Source organism: Theropithecus gelada, chromosome 5 (assembly GCF_003255815.1).
Source record: "Theropithecus gelada isolate Dixy chromosome 5, Tgel_1.0, whole genome shotgun sequence".
Classification (NCBI taxonomy): Eukaryota; Metazoa; Chordata; class Mammalia; order Primates; family Cercopithecidae; genus Theropithecus; species Theropithecus gelada.
Window position 1 is genome coordinate 77,532,731 of NC_037672.1, and position 25,412 is coordinate 77,558,142.

Sequence of the window (25,412 nt, forward strand, 5' to 3'; positions counted from 1 at the left end):
CAAAGGTGTCTACATAAATACTGTAAAAAATCAGTAATATCGAAAAACCTACATATTTATATTTATGAACAGTTGTAAAATCTGCACAATACTTAGCATAATTTTTAACTTTGATATTTCAGCAATTGCTACAATTTTGAAAACAACACACTGACATTTTATTATGACTTTAGAGTTATAAGGAAAAGAGTTTAGCTGATTTGTTATCTGATTAAATCTTGGTATGGAGAATAAAACAGTAATTTTATAATTCATACTTACTTTTACAAATGTCACAGCTCCAAGTTCAACTTGAAATCATTAAAAATTTGTTATCTAAAATGGTTCTTAAAAACAATTGAAAAGGGAAAAATAATTAACAAAAATAAAGTGACAATATGTGAAGGATAATGAGAGATGTAAATATCAATCCTGATTGCTGAACAGAAATGTGATATCTCAGAATATTAACTATACTGATATTAAATGTAATCCTTTTATGAGAAGTTTGCATACTTTTCTGGTATAAATGACATCTGTATAAAATTCCTTATGATTATCACCAATTTAATACAAGGAATCAAGATATTTAATAATCTCAAACAAATATATCTTCTTTGATAGTAAAGGGGAATGTGAAGAGGTGGGCAAATGTTAAGACACGCTTTATAATTTCAGTATGTATTACTATTTCAACTATTATAATGTAAAAATAATTTATATATATTTTAAATCTTAAAGAATTCATTATCCTTATGTTCTCTGCAATGTTACAGCAACATAGCTGTAGACATGGTATGAAAATGACAGCTATTTTATTTGAGTCAAAAGGTTATAACATTTAAAGCTGACTCTCTTCTGAGTAATTTGTGAAATAGGTTGCTATAAATATATGATGACATTTCATGTGGTACACAGTTATTTTGGAGACTTAGTATTATATAATAAGCATATGATCAGATTTGCAATATGTAGCATCATTGACATTTTACTTTCCTTTGCAAAAGGAAACAATGCCTGTTTCCCAAGTCCAAATTATAACCCCTTCACATGGATGTTTTTCCTGGTTTCATGTCCTAACTACACCTATGAGGTATGTTATTTATGTATGTAAATCCTTGAATCCTATTCATGATATACTAAATGAATGTGCTTATGTATGTATATGTATTATAAATTAATATATACAAGAAAAATATAGAGGTCTTATCTATAGATCATGGTATAAAAAATAGAACATTTCAATCACAATTTTTTCAAATATTAAAGTCTTTCATTTTCTTATAAATATGATCCCATTTTATGAGATTGCTTGTGACTTTATATGTAAAAATTAAATTATTATTTTTTGAAAATGTATTCCTATCTATAAGTTTTCTAATATTTTAAGCCTTAAAATTACCTATTCAAAGCCACAAGTGAAGAAACTACTAGATTACATTTATGTATGTGCTAATTTAAGTTTTAATATAACAGATTGGATCATGGATTAGTTTCACAGTCATGACACAAACACTGCCAGGTAAGACCTAGATTTAATGACAATTAATCAAATAAATGCATCTTTAGAAGAAATGATTTCTGAGAAAAAGTTATTATAGTATTAAAGTATAGCATGTTTGCAAAAAGATTTTATAATTTCATGTTGAGTTTGATTTTTAGCAGTATTAACATATATTGAAGTACTTTTGCTCTTTATCTCTGTATAATTGTTGCTTAATCCAAGCCAGGAATTGTAATCCAAATGTATTTATTAAGCAATGAAGTTTTGTTTAGAAGAAGTTTTGATAACAACGCATTTCCCTTGAAACTTCTTCTTGTGCATGTGCACAGGCATGTGTATGTGTTTTCTCTTCAAAGGAAGAGTTGCGATGTATGAGAGTTCATCTTGAATAGTGAGCATTTTAACACACACTAAGAAGCTGAACTGCATGATTTCCATTTAGTAGAAAGACATATGTAATATCCATTTTATCCATTTTGTTATATTGTGTTCAAAACAAGATTTGAATCACAATTAATGTGGCTTATTATATGCATGCAGAGGAATATTATATGCATATAGGCAACTATTGAAAACTTTTAAACACAAAAATAAATCCTTATTTGGGAGTATTTTGTGGTTGTGGTATGTAAAATATGTAGATTCATTTTTAATTTTGTAATGTATTTTCTGTGTTCATTCATGCAATATTGATTGGCTATTGCTAGGAAATGGGTATGAATAATGAAAATTGATAAGAAATTATGCAGCATTTGGGAAACATCTTAAAAGCTAAACATGCTAGTGATCATTTTCCTGATATAACTTATTTGATAGAAATAAGAAAGAAATAATAATTATTTATTTTCTCTTCTAGTTGGAATTTTTACACTTCTGATGAGTATCCAGATGTCTTTGTGGGCACAAAAGAAACATAAGATTTATCTGAGAAAATTCAGTTCATATATTCATAGAAAATCAGCAATGATTCCACTCATACTGTAAAAAAAAAAAAAAAAAAAAAAAAAACTCCTATGGAAAATGGCAACATATAAATTCAATAAATAAGACTTAATTACGGATAGTTAACTATTATACTCCAACAATTCATGAGCAACAGTATATACACTGAGTAAAAATACAGTAAAATTTCACTAAATTTAGAGTAATGCACATGGTAATAAAAAGTATAAATTATAAATGCAATTAACTAAGAACAGCTCTGAATGTATTTGCATGGGATTGGTCCTTGAATAAAATTGTCTTACTTCATTAATACTTCACAATACTATTTGCATAAGGCAAAATATCACAATAAAGAAACAACCTGATTAAAAAATGAAAAAGTGATCTGAACAGACATTTCCCAGAAGAAGACATATACATGGCGAATAAGTATATGTTTAAAACACTCAACATTAACTATTCATAACGGAAATGTAAATCAAAACCACAATGAGATATCATCTCATCCTAATTAGGGTGACTATTATCAAAAAGATAAAAAAAAAAAATGACAGCCATTGTGGCTCATGTCTGTAATCCTAACACTTTGACAGGCCAAGGCAGGAGAATTGCTTGAGTCCAGAAGTTTGAGATCTGGGCAACATATCGAGACTCTGTCTCTAAAAAGCATATCAAGATTCTGTCTCTAAAAAAAATTTTATAAAGTAAAAATTAGCTGGATGTGGTGGCACATGCCAGTAGGTAGTCCCAGTTACTCAAGATTGCTCCAGCTTAGGAGTTCAAGGCTACAGAGAGCCATGATTAAACCAAGGCACTCCAGCCTGGGTGACAGAGTGAGACTGTCTTAAAATAAAATAAAATAAAATAAAATAAAATAAAATTAAAAAGTAAAGTAAAGTAAAGTAAAGTAAAATAAAATCATATTGGTGAAGATGCAGAAAAAAAAAAATTAACTCTTAGACACTGCTGGTGGGAATGTAAACTAGAGCAGCCACTGTGGAGAACAATATGTAGTTTCTTCAAAAATTACAAATAGAACTATCATATGATCCAGCAATACCATTACTGGAAAAAGGAAATCTGTATATTAAAGAGACATTTGCACCCTATGTTTACTGCAGCACTATTCACAACAGCCAGGATATAGAAGAAACTTAGGTGTCCAACAACAGTTGAATGGGTAAAGAAAATGTGAACATGGATGGAATTGGAAGGCATATGTTAAATGAAACAAGCCAGGAACAGAAAGTTAAACATTGCATGTTGTTACTTATATGTGGAAGCTAAAAAAATTGATATCATAGAAGTAAAAAATAAAACAGGATACTACAGGCTGGGAAAGCTGCAGCAAAGGGAGACTAGAGAGAGATTTGTTAAAGGATACAAAGTTACAGCTTGGTAGGAGGAGTAATTTCTGGTGTTCTATATCACTGTAAGATGACTATAGTTAAGAACATTATATTCTATTTAGTTTCAAATAGCTAAAAGGAGATTTTGTACCCAACACAAAGAAATGATAAATGTTTGAAACCATGGATACTCTATCTGATCTGATCACTATAAATTATATGTATTGAAACATTACTGTGTATCTCCCAAATATGTTCAATTCTTATGTGGCTTAAAAAATAAAATTTAATTTAAAAAGCATCTGATTTTTAAAGTAAATATTCTTCAAAGTTTTGACATTTAAATTACTTGAACCCCACATTATTTTGACAATAATTTAATTCTTTTGTTGTTCAATTTTAGTGAGATATGTCATAGGTATTATGTCATTAGTTTAAATTCTTGTGGAAATTATACCTGTATTATAAGCATAATATTTTTATTTAGTTGTGTACCTTATTTATAGACATCATATGCTATCATACTGGAATTAACAATTAAAATATTTTCTGTACATTATTTGAAAATCATTCTGAATATATATTTTGAAATATATACTGTTCATATTTATATGTAAGTTATATTTATACATCTTCTGAAATATATTTCAAAATATTTGTTGTACATGTGTATATGTGTATATTACATATATACACATGTATTACATATATACACATATATATGCACATACACAAGTGTGTATATAGATATATATTTCAAATGGATTGTATGCACTTGCAAAGTGAAAGTACATTGGTAATTTGGGGACATTAAGAGTGGAAAATTTTGTTTTATTTTTAAATCTTTAAATACCTATCTTCTCTGAAAGCCTATGTGCACGTGTGTGTGTATGAGTTTGTATGTGAGCATGCATATATACTTGACAAAGAGATGACCTGTATAAATCAAAGTACACATTATTTAAAATATTTAAAAGCGGCTGGGAGCGCTGCGGTGGCTCACGCCTGTAATCCCAGCACTTTAGGAAGCGAAGATGGGCGGATCACAAGGTCAGGAGATCGAGACCATCCTGGCTAACATGGTGAAACCCTGTCTCTATTGAAAAATACAAAAAACTAGCCGGGCGAGGTGGTGGGCACCTGTAGTCCCAGCTACTCGGGAGGCTGAGGCAGGAGTATGGCGTAAACCCGGGAGGCAGAGCTTGCAGTGAGCTGCGATCCGGCCACTGCACTCCAGCCTGGGCGACAGAGCAAGACTCCATCTCAAAAAAAATAAAATAAAATAAAATAAATAAATATATATATATGTTAAAAGAAATGTTCAGTTTCTTCTTATTTTTTAATTGTGATTCTTTAGATTTGTTAATCTATGGAGCATTTTCAAATCTCAGATTATACATATGTAATAAAATATGTTCATTAAAGCTCTTAGATTATATGTGTTTGGATGAGGGAGAAGGGACCAAATGGAGGAAGGTGAACAAGATGGCACAGTCCCCATTGCTTCCGGGTTCTTCATCACCAACTTTCCCACACCCGGGAATTTGCAGGATAACCGAGCATGCATCAGGTGACCTCAATCCAAAGAGATCGAAACTTACCCAGCCACACCTACGGAGACGCCCCTATCACGCCCTTATCCCGCCCACTGCCTGCCCCCCTTCCAGTACCAATGCATAAAAGTCCGCTGCTGGCAGAGGCCGGCGCGACTTCCCTGGCCCCATACCTGAGGACCGGAGAACCTCGCCCGAGAGTTGTTGCATATTTGCAATTAAAACCTACCGCTTTCTTACTTAATTTGGTCTCGTTAACTCCCCTAAATTAACTAAAGCTCCCCTAAATTAAAGTAAAACAGTTGGTGCCGAAACCCAGGAGGAGACCCTTCCTCAGTATCCCTCAGGGGGATCCGGGGAACCTCCTCCCTCACGAACCTACTACTCCAGCTCCAAAAACCTTGCTGGGTATATTAAGCGTTCCGGGTCCTTTTAGCCGCTGCTCTGAAGTCACCATCTCTGGTGAGTGTTCCCCTTCCCTAGTTCGTCTGGTCTGTAGTCCCCTCGGCCTGAAGTCATGTACACGCCCAAGGCTTAGGCCACCTGGTGGCTGTCAGGAAAACTTCAACCCAGAGACATCTGTCTTGAAGTTTCTCTCTCTCTTTCCCTAAGTGGCTCTGCAAGCCCCTGGTCTTTAACAGCAGCAAAGGATGCTTTGCTGCTGCCCAAGACTGCCTTCCATTCCTATTAGCTAGGGCAATGGGAACCTCACAGTCAAAAATCCCTAGGAACAACCCCTTGGGTTGTCTCCTCCAAAATTTACAAACCTTACATTTGGCTCAGGATCTAAAATGAAAAAGACTAATTTTCCTCTCCACAGTGGCATGGCCACAATATGAATTAGACAACCAATCTCAATGGCCACCCGAAGGTATGCGCGACTATAATATTCTACTAGACTTTTCTAATTTTTGTCAAAGGCTAGGAAAGTGGTCAGAAATCATTTATGTCCAAGGCCTTTGGGACTTTCACTCTTGCCCAGACATGTGCGCCCAATGTTCAATGGCCCAGGCCTTGTTAGCCAAAACCCGGCCCTCGGCCCCCAGCCCAACAACAGAGGAGGACTCTACCTCCCTTTCAGATGGGGTGGATGGCAGGACACCTCCCTCCTGACCTTCCAACTCCCTTCCCTATGGACCTCCACCGCCCCTCCCAAGGCTCCTCCCTCAGCCACTCCCCTCACTCCTCCCTATGGACCTCCCACTGCCCCTCCCAACGCTCCTCCCTCAGCCACTCCCCTCACCTCTCCCTATGCACCTCCCAACGCTCCTCCCTCAGCCACTCCCCTCACCTCTCCCTATGCACCTCCCACCGCCCCTCCTGATGCTCCTCCCTCAGCCACTCCTCTCACCTCTCCCATTGCAGCTCATAGGCGCTCAAAGACCACTATACCAGACTTTACAAATCAACTTTCCATGAATCAACCTGACCCTATCTCTCCTACTAATCTACTGGCCCCCCTCCGAGAGGTTGCCGTAGCTGAAGGACTAGTTAGAGTCCACGTCCCTTTTTCCTTGGCAGATCTTTCCAAAATTGAAAAACGGCTTGGCAATTTTTCAGCTAACCCCACCCTATATTCCAAGGAGTTTCGATACCTATGTAAGGCATTTGACCTAACCTGGCATGACTTACATGTCATTCTTACTTCTACTCTAAACTCAGAGGAAAGGGAGCACATTCTTGCAGCCGCCAGGCAGCATGCAGATCAGTTACACTTAACTGACCCTGCCGTCCCGGTGGGTGAGCAAGCTGTCCCATCTGCAGATCCTGAGTGGGACTACCAACCTCAACAACCCGGGCATCGCAGAAGATACATTATGATACAATGCCTCTTAGCTGGCATGAAGGCAGCCTCTAACAAAATAGTAAATTTTGATAAATTACAGAGGTTACTCAACATTCAGATGAGAATCCTGTCTCCTTTTTAAGTCACCTTACAGAGGCACTTGTCCAATTCACCCAACTGGATCCCACCTCTCCTGCAGGAGCTACTGTCCTTGCCACTTATTTTATTTCCCAGTCGGCCCCTGACATCCAGAAAAAATTTAAAAAGGTAGAGGATGGGCCTCAAACCCCCATTCAGGACTTAGTCAAGCTGGCTTTCAAAGTTTTTAACTCTAGAGAAGAAGCAGCAGAAGCTCTTCGACAAACCAGGATAAAACAGAAGGCCGCCTTCCAAGCACAAGCTTTAGTGGCTGCCCTCCAACCCACATTGCCCACTTTGCCAGCAGGGAAAACCAAAGATAAGTCTCCTAAGGGCTCCTGCTATAAATGCGGAGACCCAGGACACTAGGCAAACCAGTGTCCCCAAGCCAAGCCAGCCACTCCATCTGGTCCATGCTTTAAGTGTGGCACAACTGGGCATTGGGCAAAACAGTGTCCAAATCCTCACCTACCTACCATGCCATGCCCAACCTGGCAACAGGAAGGACACTGGAAGTCTGATTGCCCCGCCAGCAGGGCAGGCATCGTGCCTCAACGTGGTGCCTCTCCTCAAGGGCTGGAAGGCTCCTTCCAGCTCCTACACCTGGACAATGACTGACGGTGCCCATACTCGGAGACCCCGGTCACCCTTGCCGAGACTAGGGTAACTCTACAGGTAGTGGGTAAGCCAATTTCTTTTCTCATTGAGACGGGGGCTACCTATTCTGTTTTGCCAACTTATGGAGGTCATAGCCAGCCATCCACTATCTCAGTAGTTGGGGTAGACGGTAAACCGTCTAACCCTCGCCAGACCCCAATGTTAAATTGCTGCCTGGACTATGCATGCTTTGGTCACTCTTTCTTTTTTTTTTTTTTTTTTTTTTTTTTGAGACGGAGTCTGGCTCTGTCGCCCGGGCTGGAGTGCAGTGGCCGGATCTCAGCTCACTGCAAGTTCCGCCTCCCGGGTTTACGCCATTCTCCTGCCTCAGCCTCCTGAGTAGCTGGGACTACAGGCGCCCGCCACCTTGCCCGGCTAGGTTTTGGATTTTTTAGTAGAGATGGGGTTTCACCGTGTTAGCCAGGATGGTCTCGATCTTCTGACCTCATGATCCGCCCGTCTCGGCCTTCCAAAGTGCTAGGATTACAGGCTTGAGCCACCACGCCCGGCCTGGTCACTCTTTCATCATACCCTCTTGTCCCACCCCTCTTTTGGGACGAGACATCTTAACCAAACTCAAGGCATCTATTTCTCTTCCCTTTCGTCCTCACCCTGGCTCTAACATCACCCTCATAGCGCCTTTGTGCCCCCATAACCAAGGTCCTAAACCCCCCTCCCTGATGTTTCCAGTGGTGGTCAACCCAAAGGTATGGGACACCTCTACCCCGGTAGTCTCCCAACACCATAAGCCAGTCCTCATTCGCTTAAAATACCCTACCCACTTTCCGTCTCGCCCCCAGTTCTCTCTCTCATTGCATCACCGACAAGGAATCAAACCCATCATAGTTCGTCTACTCCAACAACAAATTTTAATTCCCACCCATTCTCCTTGTAACGCCCCCATCCTCCCTGTCAAAAAACCTTCAGGGGCATACAGATTAGTTCAGGACTTACGTATCATTAATTAGGCAGTAATCCCAACACACCCAGTGGTCCCAAACCCATATGCCCTTTTATCCCGTATACCTCCCAAAACCTCTCACTTCACAGTCCTTGATTTAAAGGGTGCATTCTTTTCCATTCCATTACACCCTGACTGCTATTTTCTGTTTTCCTTTACTTGGGAGGACCCCAAAACCCATATGTCTACTCAGTTAACCTGGACAGTCCTCCCCCAGGGTTTCCGGGACAGCCCCCATTTTTCTGGACAGGCATTGGCCAAAGATCTGGCCCAGTGCCCAATCAGTTCTAGCACAATTATCCAGTATGTTGATGATTTACTTCTGTGTAGCCCTTCACATGATATCTCCCTACAGGACACTGCCCTCCTCCTTAATTATTTAGGAGGGCTAGGTTACAGAGTCATCAAACAAAAGGCCCAACTTTGTCTCCCTGTGGTTATATACTTAGGTATAGAGCTTACTCCTGTGTCCAAGTCCCTTACTATAGACAGATTAAGTCTTATCAGGACCTCACCCCCCAACCAATGGAGAAGAAATCTTATCTTTTTTAGGATTGGTAGTATTCTTTCGACGTTGGATCCCAAATTTTGGGGTCCTGGCCAAGCCTCTTTACCAGGCTGCAAAAGAGTCCCCAACAGGACCCCTGTCCAATCCAAAACTAATCACTACTCATTTTATATGCCTTAAGTCATGTCTGCTGTCAGCCCCCACTCTCTCATTGCCTAACCCCCAATACCCATTTTATCTCTTCACCGATGAACGCCAAAAGGTAGCCACAGGCCTCTTGGCTCAACCAATAGGAACAACCTTTAGACCAGTTGCTTATCTCTCCAAGCAGCTAGACACCACGGTGCAAGGGTGGCAACCCTGTCTACGAGCTCTAGCCGCGGCAGCAGAACTAACCAAAGAAGCCTTAAAACTTACCTTAAAAGATCCCCTCACCGTCCATTCCACACATCGCCTCCAAGATCTAATTTCCCACAAGTGCATCAGTCATCTCACTCCTTCCCACATACAATTATTCCATGTCCTATTTTTAGAAAGCCCTGACATTAAATTAGCCCCCTGTTCCCCCCTTAACCCGGCCACTCTCCTGCTTACCCCAAATACCCCACATGCCCCAGAACATTCCTGTCCTGAGGTCATTCAGTCGGTCCCCCCAACTCATCTCCACTTACAGGACCAACCCCTCCCAAATCCACAACTAGCATTCTTTGTGGATGGAAGCTCCTTTACTGATCCCCACAGAAACAAACACGCAGGATATGCGGTAGTCACTAACACCCGAGTAATAGAGGCTAAACCTCTACCATTAGGCACAACCTCACAAAAGGCAGAACTCACTGCCTTAACCAGGGCACTCCATCTATGTGAGGGAAAAACTGTTAATATATATACTGACCCTAAGTGTGCATACATGATAACACATACACACTCTGCACTCTGGCAAGAGCGGGGATTCTTAACCACCAAAGGAACTCCCATTATAAATGGCAGGCAAATCCAACTGTTACTACAAGCTCTAACCTCCCCTAAAGAGGTGGCTATCATTCATTGCAAAGGACATCTAAGGCCTACCAATCCAACTGCCCAAGGTAACCACTTTCCCGATGCCACAGCAAAATCGATAGCACTCTCCACAAAAAAATCCCCAATCTATCTGTTTCTTAAACCCCCAATACTCCCCTTCCTATTCCTCAGAAGAAAAAAGTAGACTTTTACAAAACCCACAAGCAACCATAATGCCTGACCAATGGATCTTTATCCAAAACCGTGTTGTCCTCCCTGAAGCTCAAATGCAAAAAATCCTAGGAGACATCCACAACTCCCTACACATTGGACACCAAGCTCTATATAATTTTTTATATCCCATCATTGAGTGCCCATCCCTTCTCTCTCACCTAAAAAAAATCGACCAACAGTGTCTAATCTGCCTAAGGGCAAACACTCAAGGGGCAATACGCAACATACACCCAAGCCATCAGCTTAGAGGGCATCAACCTGGAGAGGATTGGCAAATTGACTTCACCCATATGCCTAGACACAAAAGACTCTACTACCTACTCACCTTAGTAAATACCTTCTCAGGGTAGATAGAGGCCTTCCCCACTATGGGGGAAAGTGCATCCATTGTGGCTACCATAATTATAGAACAAATCATACCACGCTTTGGGCTTCCCCAATCAATACAATCTGATAACGGTCTGGCCTTCGTTTCCAGAGTAATCCAATTGGTGGCGGATTCTCTCAGCATTACCTGGAAGCTACATATTCCATACCATCCCCAGTCATCTGGAAAGGTTGAGCAGGCCAATGGACTCATCAAGCAACAACTAACCAAACTCTCCATAGAGACACATCAATCGTGGGTAACCATACTTCCCCTTGCCCTTACCAGACTATGGGCAACACCTAGAAGCCCTACAGACCTCAGCCCATTTGAACTAGTTTACGGGCCCCCTCTTGCATTACAAGAACTTCCTATTCTTCCCACACCGCTGGCACCCTACTTGCCCCCTCTCTCTCTCTTAAGACAATTACTTAGAGAACATGCCGAAAGGTCTCTTCCCCCACCTACACAAGGAAATCCAGACACCCCCTCGGCCCTTTCTCCAGGTGACCAGGTTCTACTCAAGGATCTACATGCAAAGGGCCTTATTCCTAAGTGGAAGGGCCCATATACAATAATTCTTACCATGTCTACAGCAGCCAAGCCTTTGGGTCACAGTTCCTGGGTCCATTTTACCCAGTTGAAGAGAGCCCAACCCCCTCAGGCTAAGTGGCAGTCCACCCAACTGTCGCCCACCCATCTAAAAATAACCAAGACAGAAACAAGTTAGATGAGTCACACCCTCCTCAAATTTTCCCACTTCCTCACTATTCTTCATCTTAACTTAACTGACTTTTCCCTCATAAACCCCATAGATACCCTCCTTCCCGACCCATCCCCCAACCAGTGTGTCTCCCGACTTTTTACTCTCATAGAAGACCTAGCTTAGCAGGGTGCCCTTTGTGATTTCAGCAATGTCAAACTTACCCTCTACACCTTTGTTACCATTATTATGGTTTACTCTGATTCCCCTAGTTACTCCTACTAATCCTAAGTTTATATGGAGATTCTCTATAACTGAAACCTGGTCTACAGACAACCAGGTACACTCAGCCATGCAGGGTACTGCAGATTGCTCCCCCCAGGGCTGTCAAGCTGCCCTCTCCCTTAACTTTGACCTAGGTTCCGTCAGCAAATATGACCACCCAGTCATATGTTTCTTGTACGACCAAACTAAATATAATTGTAAAAATTACTGGCAAGAAGCCAACCTGGGGTGTCCATACAACTATTGCAACATGCATGAGTTGGCCCTACTGTGTGAGAATGGTTATTGTACCCCCAAAGATCTACCTTTTACAATAAATTTAACATCAGGAAAATATATTCTTCATATTAAGGATCCCTGGGACCCCCAGTGGGCCCAGGGAGTTAAAGGTGGGCTATATGCATCATCTTTTTCTTCATATCCCACTGCAACCATCCAGGTAAAGAGAGTATATGTACAGCAAGTACATCTCCCTAAAAGTGTACAGGCCCTACAAAATTTAACCTCAGTCGTAAAATCTCATGAACAAAAACTACAAAAACAGTTAAGCCCCCCTAACAATGAGGACCCATTACCCCCTAACAATGAGGACCCATTCTCATGGTTGACACTTATTACCAAGGACTTAACTTGACACAGGCAGTTGGACTGAAAAACCTCTCCCACTGCTTCCTCTACTCTACACTCGGAAAACTTCCCTTAGTGGCGGTCCCTCTACCAGCCGCTTTCAATATCACCACCAACCCTACCAGCTCCTCTCAAGCAACATTCTTGCCTCAAGTCTCATTATGCTGTGATCCAGAAAGTCAAACCCTTCCTTTCTGCTACTCTACTCCCAATCTTTCATGGTGTAATCACACCCAAGCTCCCAGCGGGACCCAGACAGCCCCCGTTGGCGGCTACTTCTGATGTGACCAAACTTTATCCAAAGTTCTTAACCACACCTCCATCACCCAATCCCTTTGCGTTCTGGTGTCTTTAGTGCCTAGTTTAACCCTATATGGCAAAGGAGAATTGTCCGAGCTAGTTTCACAGCTTACCACTTCCAGCAATAAAATCCAAAAATGAGCCATTTCTTCCCTTAGTTATCAGGGTTTCCCTAGCATCGTCCCTAGTAGCCTCAGGACTTGGAACAGGGGCCCTCGCCCACTCGATTCAATCTAAATGGATCCTCTCCACTCAGGTCCAAGCAGCCATGGAGGCTTCAGCTGAAAGCCTAGCCTCTTTACAACGTCAAATCACCTCAGTGGCCCAGGTAGCAGCACAAAATAGACGAACATTAGATCTCCTTACTGCTGAAAAAGGAGGAACATGCCTCTTCCTAGGAGAGGAGTGTTGCTACTATATAAATGAATCAGGCCTGGTTGACACCAACGTCCAAACATTAAACAAAATCAAAGAGGAGCTTCAACAATTTAACGTCCCCTTAACCCCCGGACCACCGGTATGGCTTCTGCTTGTAGTACAGCAGATGTTTCCATTTCTAATTCTCATACTAATCCTCTGTCTTATGTTATGTTTTGCTCCCATTCTAATAAAATTTCTCAGAGCCAGGATCCAAGAAATCACCCGAGTCACCTTCAACCAAATGCTCCTGCATCCCTACGTCCAACTGCCAACCTCAGACCCTAACTACGCCCCTTAACAGCAGGAAGCAGAAAGGCAGACAATGACGCCCCAAATTCTTATAATCAATAAGAGGTTGGACTGTTTGGGTGAGAGAGAAGGGACCAAAATGAAGGAAGGTGAACAAGATGGCACAGTCCCGATTGTTTCCAGGTTCTTCATCACCAACTTTCCTGTGCCCAGGAAAGTGCAGGACAACCGAGCATGCGCCAGGTGACGTCAATCCGAAGAGATCGAAACTTACCCGGCCACACCTACAGAAACGCCTCTATCATGCCCTTATCCTGCCCACTGCCGTCCCCCCTTCCAGTACCAATGCATAAAAGTCCGCTGCCGGCAGAGGCCGGCGCGACTTCCCTGGCCCCATACCTGAGGACCGGAGAACCTCGCCCAAGAGTTGCTGCATATTTGCAATTAAAACCTGCTGCTTTCTTACTTAATTTGGTCTCACATTAAACTTATTTAACTCCCCTAAATTAATTAAAGCTCCCCTAAATTAAATTAAAACAATATGCATATATGACAATATATAAATATATGAAAATATATACATATATGACTATAAATATATATGACAGTATATTGTAAAATAAGTCTATATGCACTGGGCAGAGACTTTATTACTAACACATGCGGCCACTAAAGAAATAACAAAAAGCCCTTTTAAAAGCCCTATAATTCCCAAAGTATACTATTAAAATTTCTAAGGAGAAAACAATAACAACAATAAAATTCTCACTCCCTAATATCTATTCAGCTAAATTGTATGATATCATTTAATTATCTTAAAAAGAAATGTCAATGCATTAAATCATATATACCCAATGCAGCTATATGATCAACTACTTGTAATAAATGTCCCTTTTCTGAAAGACTAAGAATAGTTTCTGTTTTTGCAACTGGATCCTGACAAATAGTAACCTAGGAAATTTGTACATTCTTGTAGGTCTAGAAGAAAGTCTTTAAGTCTGGGGTACCTATATGACAGACATTTTTCTTCCCATTGTGCTACATTTCCTTATGCCAGTCGCTCCATCATATTTTTTTTTTTTTTTTTTTTTTGAGACGGAGTCTCGCTCTGTCGCCCAGGCTGGAGTGCAGTGGCCGGATCTCAGCTCACTGCTAGCTCCGCCTCCCGGGTTCACGCCATTCTCCGGCCTCAGCCTCCCGAGTAGCTGGGACTACAGGCGCCCGCCACCTCGCCCGGCTAGTTTTTTGTATTTCTTAATAGAGACGGGGTTTCACCGTGTTAGCCAGGATGGTCTCGATCTCCTGACCTCGTGATCCGCCCGTCTCGGCCTCCCAAAGTGCTTGGATTACAGGCTTGAGCCACCGCGCCCGGCCCATCATATTTTTTTATATCAGTTATTCCCTTACTGTTGGCAGATATACCTTAGTTAAAGGATATCTTCATTATGAAATGTGTTTTTTTAAATGTATTTCTCTTTTTTATTTCCAGGTGGTCTCACTGCCTAAGACATCAAAAGAAAAAGCTTGACAAACTTACACCATCTTACTATCAATAGTAATGCTACAGGTATAATCCTGCAGCGGCCATGTACACGTTTTTAGCCTTTAAAACCTAAGCTTCATATAGAGGTTTTAGGAGTTACTATACATAAGATGTACACAAATGCGTATATATGGTTGTGTGTGTAAATGTGCACACTTACAAACTTTAGTGATACTCTCTAAATTAATATATAAGGTTTATATAAATAATAAGTTTGCATTGCTGGCTAAAAAATTGGGCATTTCTTTTAATATAAAACAAATCTCTATAATCTCACACATTCATGGTTTTTTTGCCACATATCTAAGTAACTTAATCTTAGCTTATGGAGTATTTTGCAGGAATGGCATTCAACACTGCAGAGATTAGTTGTAGGTGTCTTAATTACATTTATATATCAGTGTGTTTGGTGTGGAAAGAAGGTAAAAAATAAAACATTTAAATATAAAATTAAAATAAAAATAAATTATGACATTTATTTATAATAGATGTCATAATTTGATCATATTCATAGGAAAATTATTAATGAAAATTTAAACCCAGAAAAAAATATATATACACTACATAAATTAACAATAAAATTAGTACCATGGTTACTTGTTGAAGTAATATGCTGTCCTAAATATGTTTCATTGTACCATGTTCTCTCAAAGTTAACACTCTCATCCTGCAAATAACATAGTCTCAAATTCTACAATTCTTGTGTGTGTATTTTCAACAGCTGTGATTTTTATGTCAAGATAAATTATGATAATATTAGCAACTTTTAAATTCTATGCTTTGTGACATATAGGCCTCATTTCTAATTTAATAAGGTATGTATGTATTTGATATTTTCATAAAAGCAATACAGGATTTGGCCAAGAAGTTTTGCCATCTGTGAAAGGCACACATTTGATGCTATTATAAGCCATATTAACTGGAGAACGTTTCTAAAATACTTCTATTTCACATGCAAATTTTATGCTCTATATATTGATGGATTTGTTTCTTAGATTGAGATTCAGATGTGGCAATCAGTGAGAGAGGAAAAAGGTACAAGCCTGTCTCTACTTTTTAGATAATTTGCTTAAGAGACAAAACAAGTTCAACTTTAATTGAAATATTGCATGTTTGCTTGCTTAATTATTCTGTTATCCCTTAAATTAAATATTCTTTATAATAAGCATGTCTTTGAACATGAAACAAGATTAACAGCTCTGAGCGTGAAACTTTTCCTATGATGAGAGACATTTTAGTCAGCCTCATCACAAGAAGACTTTTACTTTTCTGAAACCATCCCATATTTCTTTTTGACACTTGGAAGTATGCCTCTGCTTCTTTTATTTCTTTTAAACATTCTGGAGTTTTTGTTGTTTTGATGTAACTGTTGCCAAATTAATAATTGTTAGATGACAAATGTCCTCAAAAAGTGTTTTTCAGTAATTGTTCCTAAAGAAATACAGTTATAATTGTCATCAAACTAATTTATTAAAACAAAACAAATGAAACAAAAACTCTAAATCTAAAAATACACCATTACTGGTTATAAGTCTTTCTTCAGATAAATGCATATTTCTGTAAATTCATGCCCATGATATCTTCACAGATTATCCATTGGTTTTCTTGGTTAGTAATTCTTGTACATATCCAAAGATAGGTCAGTTCAGAGGGTCTTAAGGAAGATGAAACTGCTGAAATAAAGACTGGACCAGGTTGGGAAATGAATCTCACTTAAAACAAAGACTGATAATAATCTCAAGCAAAAGTGGAAAAATATCATAACAGGAGGTCTCTTGCCAGACTATAGCTTTGCACATCCCATTTGGAGTTTAAGACTAGTACCCAGTAATTTAAATATTTAAATTTATGAGCATAATAAGAAGTATGAGATTTGATAACCTCAGAGTTTTCTAATACCAGATTTTGATAGCATAATATTTACAAAATCAAGAGTCCCTTTAATTTAATTATTATTCTAGTAGTTACTTTTGGAAAAATTGTTTGATTTAATTCTCTATCCCAAAACAATTTGCCAAAAAAATCTAGTGTTTTTAAAATGCCACATCTTTGTCTTTCCCAGTATTTTCATAAAAAATAGCTGGAGAGAGAAAAACAAAACAAAACAAAACAAACAAAGAGTTGCATCAGCTGCAGCTACACATCCATTACCACATAACTGCTTCCAGTGCCCAACCTTTCTACCTCCGGTTTCTACTTTTTCTATCTCTAGTTGTTACTTTTAAAGTGCATTCGGGACTGGGCATGGTAGCTCACGCCTGTAATCCCAGCACTTTGGGAGGCCAAGGTGAGTGGATCACCTGAGATCAGGAGTTCGAGATCAGCCTGACAGATATGGCAAAACCCCGTCTGCACTAAAAATACAAAATTAGCCGGGCATGGTGGTGCATGCCTGTAATCCCAGCTACTCAAGAGGCTGAGGCAGGAGTCTCACTTCTATCCGGGAGGCGGAGGTTGCAGTTAGCTGAGATTGTGCCACTGTACTCTAGCCTGGGCAACAAGAGTGAAACTCCGTCTCAAAAAAAAAAAAAAAAAAAAAGGAATTCTGTTTGTACATGTATATTTTTAGTTTTTGGCTGTGACTCAAAATAGACTACAGCACATTTTGTTTTTTAGCAACACTCGTGGAAAAAAATGTTACTCTCTAACTCATACACAGACACACACGCAGATCGATTTTAAGAAACATTACTCCTTAAATGAAGCATACAAAATGAAAATAGTCTCATTTTTAAAATGTGTATGTTAAATTTTATTTCTCTCTAAAAGTACTATTTCCAGAAGCTAACATTAAGAAAATAGTAAAATTCATAATGATATTTAAATATTTTTTATGACCTTTACCATTCTTCCAGTAATTAAACATATTTCCAAGATATTTAAGGTCAATTTTAAGGAACTAGCATTCAGTACATGTTAAAGTTTAGCAGTTGACATATGTCAATGATAACATTTGTGCTCATAAAAAAAGTTCATGAATCAGTAATGAGGGTTTCTATTTTAATTTTTATTAAAAAAATTAAAATCCTGAGGTTGCTCCTGAATGTTACAGGTGATTATAACAATTTTGCTTTGTAAATACAATTACAGGTATTTTTGCAGTTTTTGCATAATGATAATTTAAAAACGTATTTTAAAGACTGCTTAAAAGTTAATTTTCACCAGGTGCATAATGAAGCCTGTAATTAGGCCTCCTTCAGAGGAGGTTTGATTGTGAAAATACACAGCAGCATTTCCTGAGATAAAAGTTCCTGCTAAAATGGGATTTGGGTTTTTAACTTTAGTTTGCTAATGGTTCTTGAAATGCGAGAAAAAAGTCATTCAGAAATATTTACAAAACAAATGCATAATTATTTATTTTCTTGAGCATATAGAAGACATTTTCATACCATGTTTGGTAAATGAAATCCCATAGTCTGTTGCCAGAAATAAAACTGTTAAAAATATAAGAGGTACTCTCAATAATCCCAGTACATAATTTCTGGTTTATCCCATTGTTCTGTCAGCTTGTAAATGAGAGTTGTTTCTGTCACAGAATACTTTGGGTGTCACTTCTTGGCAGCCAGAAACCTCTGTGGCTAGTGGTGCCTCTGCTTGAGATCTGCTCTCACCTGCAGAGCTTGTTCCCCCAACTCAGACCAGCAGGTTGCACTTGGCTCCCGATAACAGCCCGGAACCCATGCCTGCGGAGGGTGAGCCAAGTTCAGGACTACCAGGGGTGTTAAGCGAGCAAGTGTGGGGTCCTGCCACTCCGCACAACAAGGCGCTCTGGCTGCTGTGGCGCAGCGGGGAGCTCCAGGTGCCTACACAGGTGCCAGTGTTGTATAAGGCTGTGGCTGGACCAGGATTACAGCAAGCAATTTCTGCTGTAGGCACTGGGGTCTGGATGAGGGGAATGTGGGGAACGTGGTGGCACATAAAAAAGTTGGAGACGCCAGCAACTGCAGTATCCCAAGGCGGGCGGGATGCCACAGCTCTCTCATTCCCACCTCCAGCATCTCAGGAATTTATGATTTTTAATTTATATTTATTTATTTATTTATTTGGTTAATTATTATGCTGATCTTTTATCGTGTTTTTAAAATGCCAACTCATTGAAACCGTATTCTTGTTCATTCTTTTAATTCATATTTCCCAGGGACAAAGACCAAGGCTCAGGATATAAAAGGTGCTAGTAAATTTTTCTTAAATGACTAAGATTGTAACAGCTTTTTCAGTCCTGTCACCTTGCTCTCGCCTAGAACTCCCTGGTTTTCTCAGCCCTGCCATCACTTCCCATCACATGGGGTGGCCACCGAGGTCTATAGTGTTACAACTCTGGCTTGGGGAATCCTGAGGTCTGGGCGCCCAGAAGTGTTGGCAGTCTTCACTTTCACTTTCACGGACCGATGATAGGGATATTGTCACCACCCACAGCTTGGCAAGCTGGCCAGGAATGTGTTACAGCTCTTTTCAGGCCTGCTCACAGCTCAGCAAGAAGGCCAGGAAAGCATTACAGCTTTTTCAGCCTCGGCCATTTGGTGGGGCCCAAGCTCTTGTCCACATCCAGAAGGAATGAGGTTACACCAGTAACTGGAGGGTGAGCATGGCAGAAGACTTTTACCCAGTGACAGAATAGCTCTTAGCAGAGAAGAGACCCAAAGTGGGTAGCTCCTACCCTCTGAAGGGTACTTCCCATGTCTGTCTGTGTCTGAGGGTTTTTATGGGCTCAGAATGAAGTACCTGCTCATTGGTCTATGGGCAGGAGGAAGGGTATGCTGAGTGGTCCATTAGTGGGACTGGAAAAACCATCATTTGATTGGCTAACAGGCATCAAGGACGTTTTCACTCTGTGTGTGGATTGTACGCGGAACTGGCAGCCTTGGGTTCAAATTTCAGGCTGTCTCCAGCCAGAAGGTGCGGTTTCACGGGAAACCTGCCCCTATTTGCCTAGGAATTTGCCGCCTGCCGATTTCATTTCTTTGATAAACTAATACTCACAATTCCTTCTTCCTCCATCTGCGACCTACTTACTACCAATTCTTCAGATGGTTCATTTTTCAAAAGCCCTCCCAAACTTCCTCACAGAGTCTCCAAGTAGAAGAAATTGTTATGCTTTATCTAATCAACTATATTGACTCATACAACAGAGTACAGTTGGATATATAATTCGAATAAGATTTTTTTTTAAATCTAAGTATTTTACTGTAAGAAGAAGATAAAGTTCTCAAAAAATAAGTTATTTAGGCAATATCCTATTTAGGAAATAGGATAAACTAATGTATAATTTAGTTTCTCCTAAACTATCTGACACTGGATAAGTATGTTTGCCTGTTTAGACATGAGTCTTCTTATCTGTAAAGCAAGATGTTTAGATACCTTATAATACTTTTTTCTCTATTTTATAGAAATAATTGTAGATTTAAATAGTTGTCAATTTTCATTACTTCTAAAATTATATATTATAAAGCCAATGCTTAAGTTCTATGAAAAATATTTATTTTATATAAAATCTCTTGAGGTGTTCTGTCCTCACCTGTTGAGTGCTTCTAGGAGAAAATCATATACCAGTTGAACGCTCCTATTTTTTCTGTTAGTAAGCATGCTCGAGTGCACTCGCCCAACTCCTGAGGCCTTATCAGGAAGCTGCTGATCACCAGTTTCAGATGTTGCTACCTATTGGGAAACTGCCTTTCCCTGGCACTGGCTGCAACTAACTATTATTTTAGACAGACAGTTTTAAGAACTTCCTGACCATCACTTGATGGTTGCTTGATGCTCCTGGGGGGATTTGGCTCTCCTGCACTGTTCATGTCTGCCTGACTACCTAACATAATAAGGGAGGAAACCACCTCTCATATTGTCTTATGCCCAATTTCTGCCTCCAAAGAAAGAAAAAGTAAAAACTGAAAGGCAAAAATGAAATCCGCAAGCAGACAGCCCAACGCCACACCCTGGGGCTGGTAGTTAAAGATCGACCCCTGACCTAATCGGTTACCTTACCTATAGATTACAGACATTGTATAGAAAAGCACTGTGAAAATCCCTATCCTATTTTGTTCCAATCTAATTACTGGTGCATGCAGCACCCAGTCACGTACCCACTGCCTGCTCAATCGATCATGACCCTCTCACATGCACCCCCTTAGAGTTGTGAGCCCTTAAAAGGGACAGGAATTGCTTACTCAGGGAGCTCAACTCTTGAGACAGGAGTCTTGCCAATGCCCCCAGCCGAATAAACCTCTTCCTTCTTTAACTCGGTGTCTGTGGAGTTTGGTTTGCTGCTGGTCCTGCTACAATAATACCACCAAAAAAAAAAAAAAAAAAAAGGCATGGTTATATTAATTTTATAATGTAAAAAAAGAGAATAACACAAAAGATATAACCAAAAATATACAATTGTTTGGGGCTGGGAGTATTACAAATATATTTACTTTCTTTCTCCTGTTCTATGTTTTCTTGAATTTCCATGTAAAAGTATAATCTATTCCACTATAAGGTTTGAAAAAACAATTATTAAACACATCAGACTCTATAAACTGTCTCCTTTACTTTTTCCCTGGTATTATCTTCAAACATATTTTCTCATACTTCCTATGTTCAAGAAATGCAGATCAACATAATATGTATTGGACTCTTCACATGATTTTATACAACTGAATTTCTACATATGTTCTTCACTTTACAATTTAAGCATTCTCTAAGAGTTTTAAAAACTATATTAAAATTCGGGCCAGGCGTGGTGGCTCACGCCTGTAATCCCAGCACTTTGGAAGGCCGAGGAGGGTGGATCACCTTAGGTTGGGAGTTCCATACCAACCTGACCAATATGGAGACACTCCGTCTCTACTAAAAATACAAAATTAGCAGAGCATGGTGATACATGCCTGTAATCCCAGCTACTCAGGGGGCTGAGGCAGGAGAATCGCTTAAACTCAGGAGGCGTAGGTGGCAGTGAGCCAAGAACACGCCATTGCACTCCAACCTGGGCAACAAGAGCGAAACTCCGTCTCAAAAATAAAATAAAATAAAATTCACCTTCATGGCCAGGCACAGTGGCTCATACCTGTAATCCCAGCACTTTGGGAAGCCAAGGCAGGTGGATCACCAGGTCAAGAAATAGAGACCATCCTGACCAACATGGTGAAACCCCGTCTCTACTAAAAATAAAAATCAACTGTGCATAGTGGAGCACCTGCAGACCCAGCTATTCCAGAGGCTGAGGCAGGAAAATCACTTGAATTCGGGAAGCAGAGGTTGCAGTGAGCCGAGATCACGCCATTGCACTCCAGCCTGGTGACAGAGAGAGACTCTGTCTCAAAAAAAAAAAAAAAAAAAAAAAAAATCAGCTTCATATATAAATTACATATCAAATATTCCATATTTTTATAAATATTGTACACCAAAAATTCAATTCTGAACATCCTTAACTGACTGAATAGGTCCTCTCCTGGCCTCAAGGACCTCAGAGAGACTTGAAAAACTGAGTTCCTGGCCTGATGGAAAAAGGGTTCCCAGACATGCCTCGTTATACTCCCTCCCTTTTGGAGTTTACATCAATGTAGAAACAATAAGATGGACAAAACAGACTATTTATGGAAATAAGGTACCCATTTATAAACAAATCCTAAGGCCATGCATGGCAAGGGTTAAGTCATACCCTAAAAACCATACGATTTCATTAAAAATGTTTTTTTAATTATTCTGGTGTAATAATGTAATGTGACTTTCTCTCTAACCTGACTCTGGTATAGCATCACATGACAGCAGACCTTGAAGAAAATAGAAATATTTTACCCCAATGTATATCTTTTTGTCGTATTTTGAAAAGGTCCTACAAAGTCCTCTTTTGTGGGAGAAAATTGCATTAGTAGAGAATCTCCATTATTGCAGCCAGGTGTTCCCTTTCTATGTTTTTCCTGATCTAGGAGAGATTAACAGAGAGCTTGATGGCTTTATGACACTTCATCTGCATAACAAGGGCTTTGACCTCCACAACTCCCTTTATCTTAACTCAGGCATTTCTTTCTACTGACTTCAAGTCTTTAGATAAAGCTTATTTCTGTTAACCAATTACCAGTCAGAACCTTTGAAGCAATCTATGACCTGTAAGCCCCCGCTTGAACATATTCCCTTTCTTTAGGCTGAACCAATGTACACCTTCCATGTATTGATTTATTATTTTACCTACAATTTCTGTTTTTCTAAAATTTATAAAGCCAAATTGTAACCAGAGTGCCACACACACACTTTCTCAGAACCCCTTAGGACTGTTCCCTGAAAATGGTCACTCACATTGGCTCAGAAAAAACTTCTTAGAAATATTTTACAGTTTGTTTTTCTGTTAACATTATAAAATATAATTTTATGATCTAAGCCTATCCAGATTATTTCAGAAACAAAAAAATTTCCAGCATCCTAAAGAGTCCCCTGCCTCATGCTACCTTGCAGTCATTAAAATCCTTCAAAAATGAATGTGATTTCTAATAGTACAGCACAGATTAATTTTGAAATTTTTGTGCTGCAAAAAATAGAATAAAGCATTTGCTCCTGTATTTATTTTTTCCTTTTTTCTTTCAAAGAATGTAAGATTAATATTATTCATATAGCTATGCATAGGTATTTAATTGTTCTACCCTACCCCATTGATCTCTACTATTTCACTATGTCCTTTCTTACCCTTTGTTTTCTTCAGGGTTTATTTGCTGTTTTTTTTTGTTTTGTTTTGTTTTTTGTTTTTTTCTTTTTCTTCCTAATTTTCTTGGTATGAAGTACAAATAATCATTAATTTTTAACATTTATAATTATTTTATAATAAATATTCTACTAAACACACCTTTTGTTTCATCCTGTAAGTTTTGATATATCATGCATTTGTCAGAGGTGTTTAAACCAGAGAAACACCATATTGAATAAAGGCTGTGTGAAATAAGGCTAAGACATACTGGGCTGCATTCTCAGACAGTTAGGCATTCTAAGTCACAGGGTGAGATAGGAATTCAGCACAAAATACAGGTCATAAAGACCTCGCTGATAAAACCAGTTGCAATAAAGAAGCTGTCCAAAACCCACCAAAACCAAGATGGTGATGAGAGTGATCTCTGGTCACCCTCACTGCTACACTCCCACCAGTGCCATGACAATTTATAAATGCAATGATGACGTCAGAAATTTGCCCTATATCCTCTAAAAATGGGAGGCATAAATATTGCACTGCTTGTTTACCATATAATGAAGAAATAACCAAGAAATAACCATAAAAATGGGCAACCAGCAGTTCTTGGGGCTGTTCTGCCTATGGAGCAGACATTCTTTTATTTCTTTACGTTTTAATAAACATGCTTTAACTTTACTCCACAAACTCACCCTGAATTATCTCTTGGGTGAAATCCAAGAACCCTTTTTAGAGGACTGGACCAGGACCCCTTTCCAGTAACATATTTCTGGCACCCCCCCCCAAAAAAAATTAAAGAGATCCTGATATAGTTTGGATGTGCCCCCACCCAAATCTCATCTTGAATTGTAGCTCTCACAATTCCCTTGTGTTCTGAGAGTGACCTAGTGGGAGATAAGTGAATCATAGGGGTGGTTTCCCCCATAATGTTCTTATGGTAGTGAAAAAGTCTCATGAGATCTGACAGTTTTGTAACCTCTTTCACTTGACTCTCATTTTTCTTTTGTCAGCCACCATGTGAGACGTGCCTTTCACCTTCCACCATGATCGTGAAGCCTCCTCAGCCACGTGGAACTGTGAGTCCATTAAACCTCTTTCTTTTGTAAATTGCCCAGTCTTGGCTATGCCTTTATCACCAGTGTGAAAACAGACTAATACAATAAATTGGTGCTGGGAGTGAGGTGCTGCTGAAAAGACACCTGAAAATATGGAAGTGACTTTGGAACTGGGTACCAGGCAGAGGCTGGAACAGTTTGGAAGGCTCAGAAGAAGACAGAAAAATGTGGGAAAGTTTGGAAGTCCCTAGAAACTTGTTGAGTGCCTTTGACTAAAATGCTGATAATGATTTCGACAATGAAATCCAGGCTGAGGTGGTCTCAGATGGAGATGAAGAACTTCTTGGGAAGTGAAGCAAAGGTGATTCTTATTATGATTTAGAAAAGAAACTGGCAGCATTTTGCCCCTGCCCTAGAGATTTGTGGAATGTTCAACTTGAGAGATGATGATTTAGGGTATCTGGCAGAAGAAATTTCTAAGCAGCAAAGGGTTCAACAGTTGATTTGGGTGATTCTAAAGGCATTCAGTTTTAAAAGGGAAACAGAAAATTTACAACCTGACAATGTGATAGAAAATGAAATTTCGTTTTCTGA

At 39.5% G+C, this 25,412-nt stretch overlaps 1 protein-coding gene across 2 annotated transcripts in view; it reads left to right on the plus strand.

Moving 5' to 3' along the window:
- The window catches only part of TECRL (trans-2,3-enoyl-CoA reductase like), a 142,021-nt gene extending 126,214 nt beyond the window's left edge, over positions 1 to 15,807 (plus strand). Inside the window, exons 10-12 of one of the 2 annotated variants that reach the window (XM_025386038.1) lie at positions 987 to 1,072; positions 1,456 to 1,501; positions 15,057 to 15,807. In XM_025386038.1, the coding sequence (XP_025241823.1) occupies positions 987 to 1,072; positions 1,456 to 1,501; positions 15,057 to 15,073 (149 nt within the window). In that variant the 3' untranslated portion in view covers positions 15,074 to 15,807. Of the gene's footprint in view, positions 1 to 986; positions 1,073 to 1,455; positions 1,502 to 2,339; positions 3,290 to 15,056 lie in introns of those variants that run through there. The other variant, XM_025386037.1, reaches the window with a different exon arrangement.
- Positions 15,808 to 25,412: the final 9,605 nt, after the last annotated feature.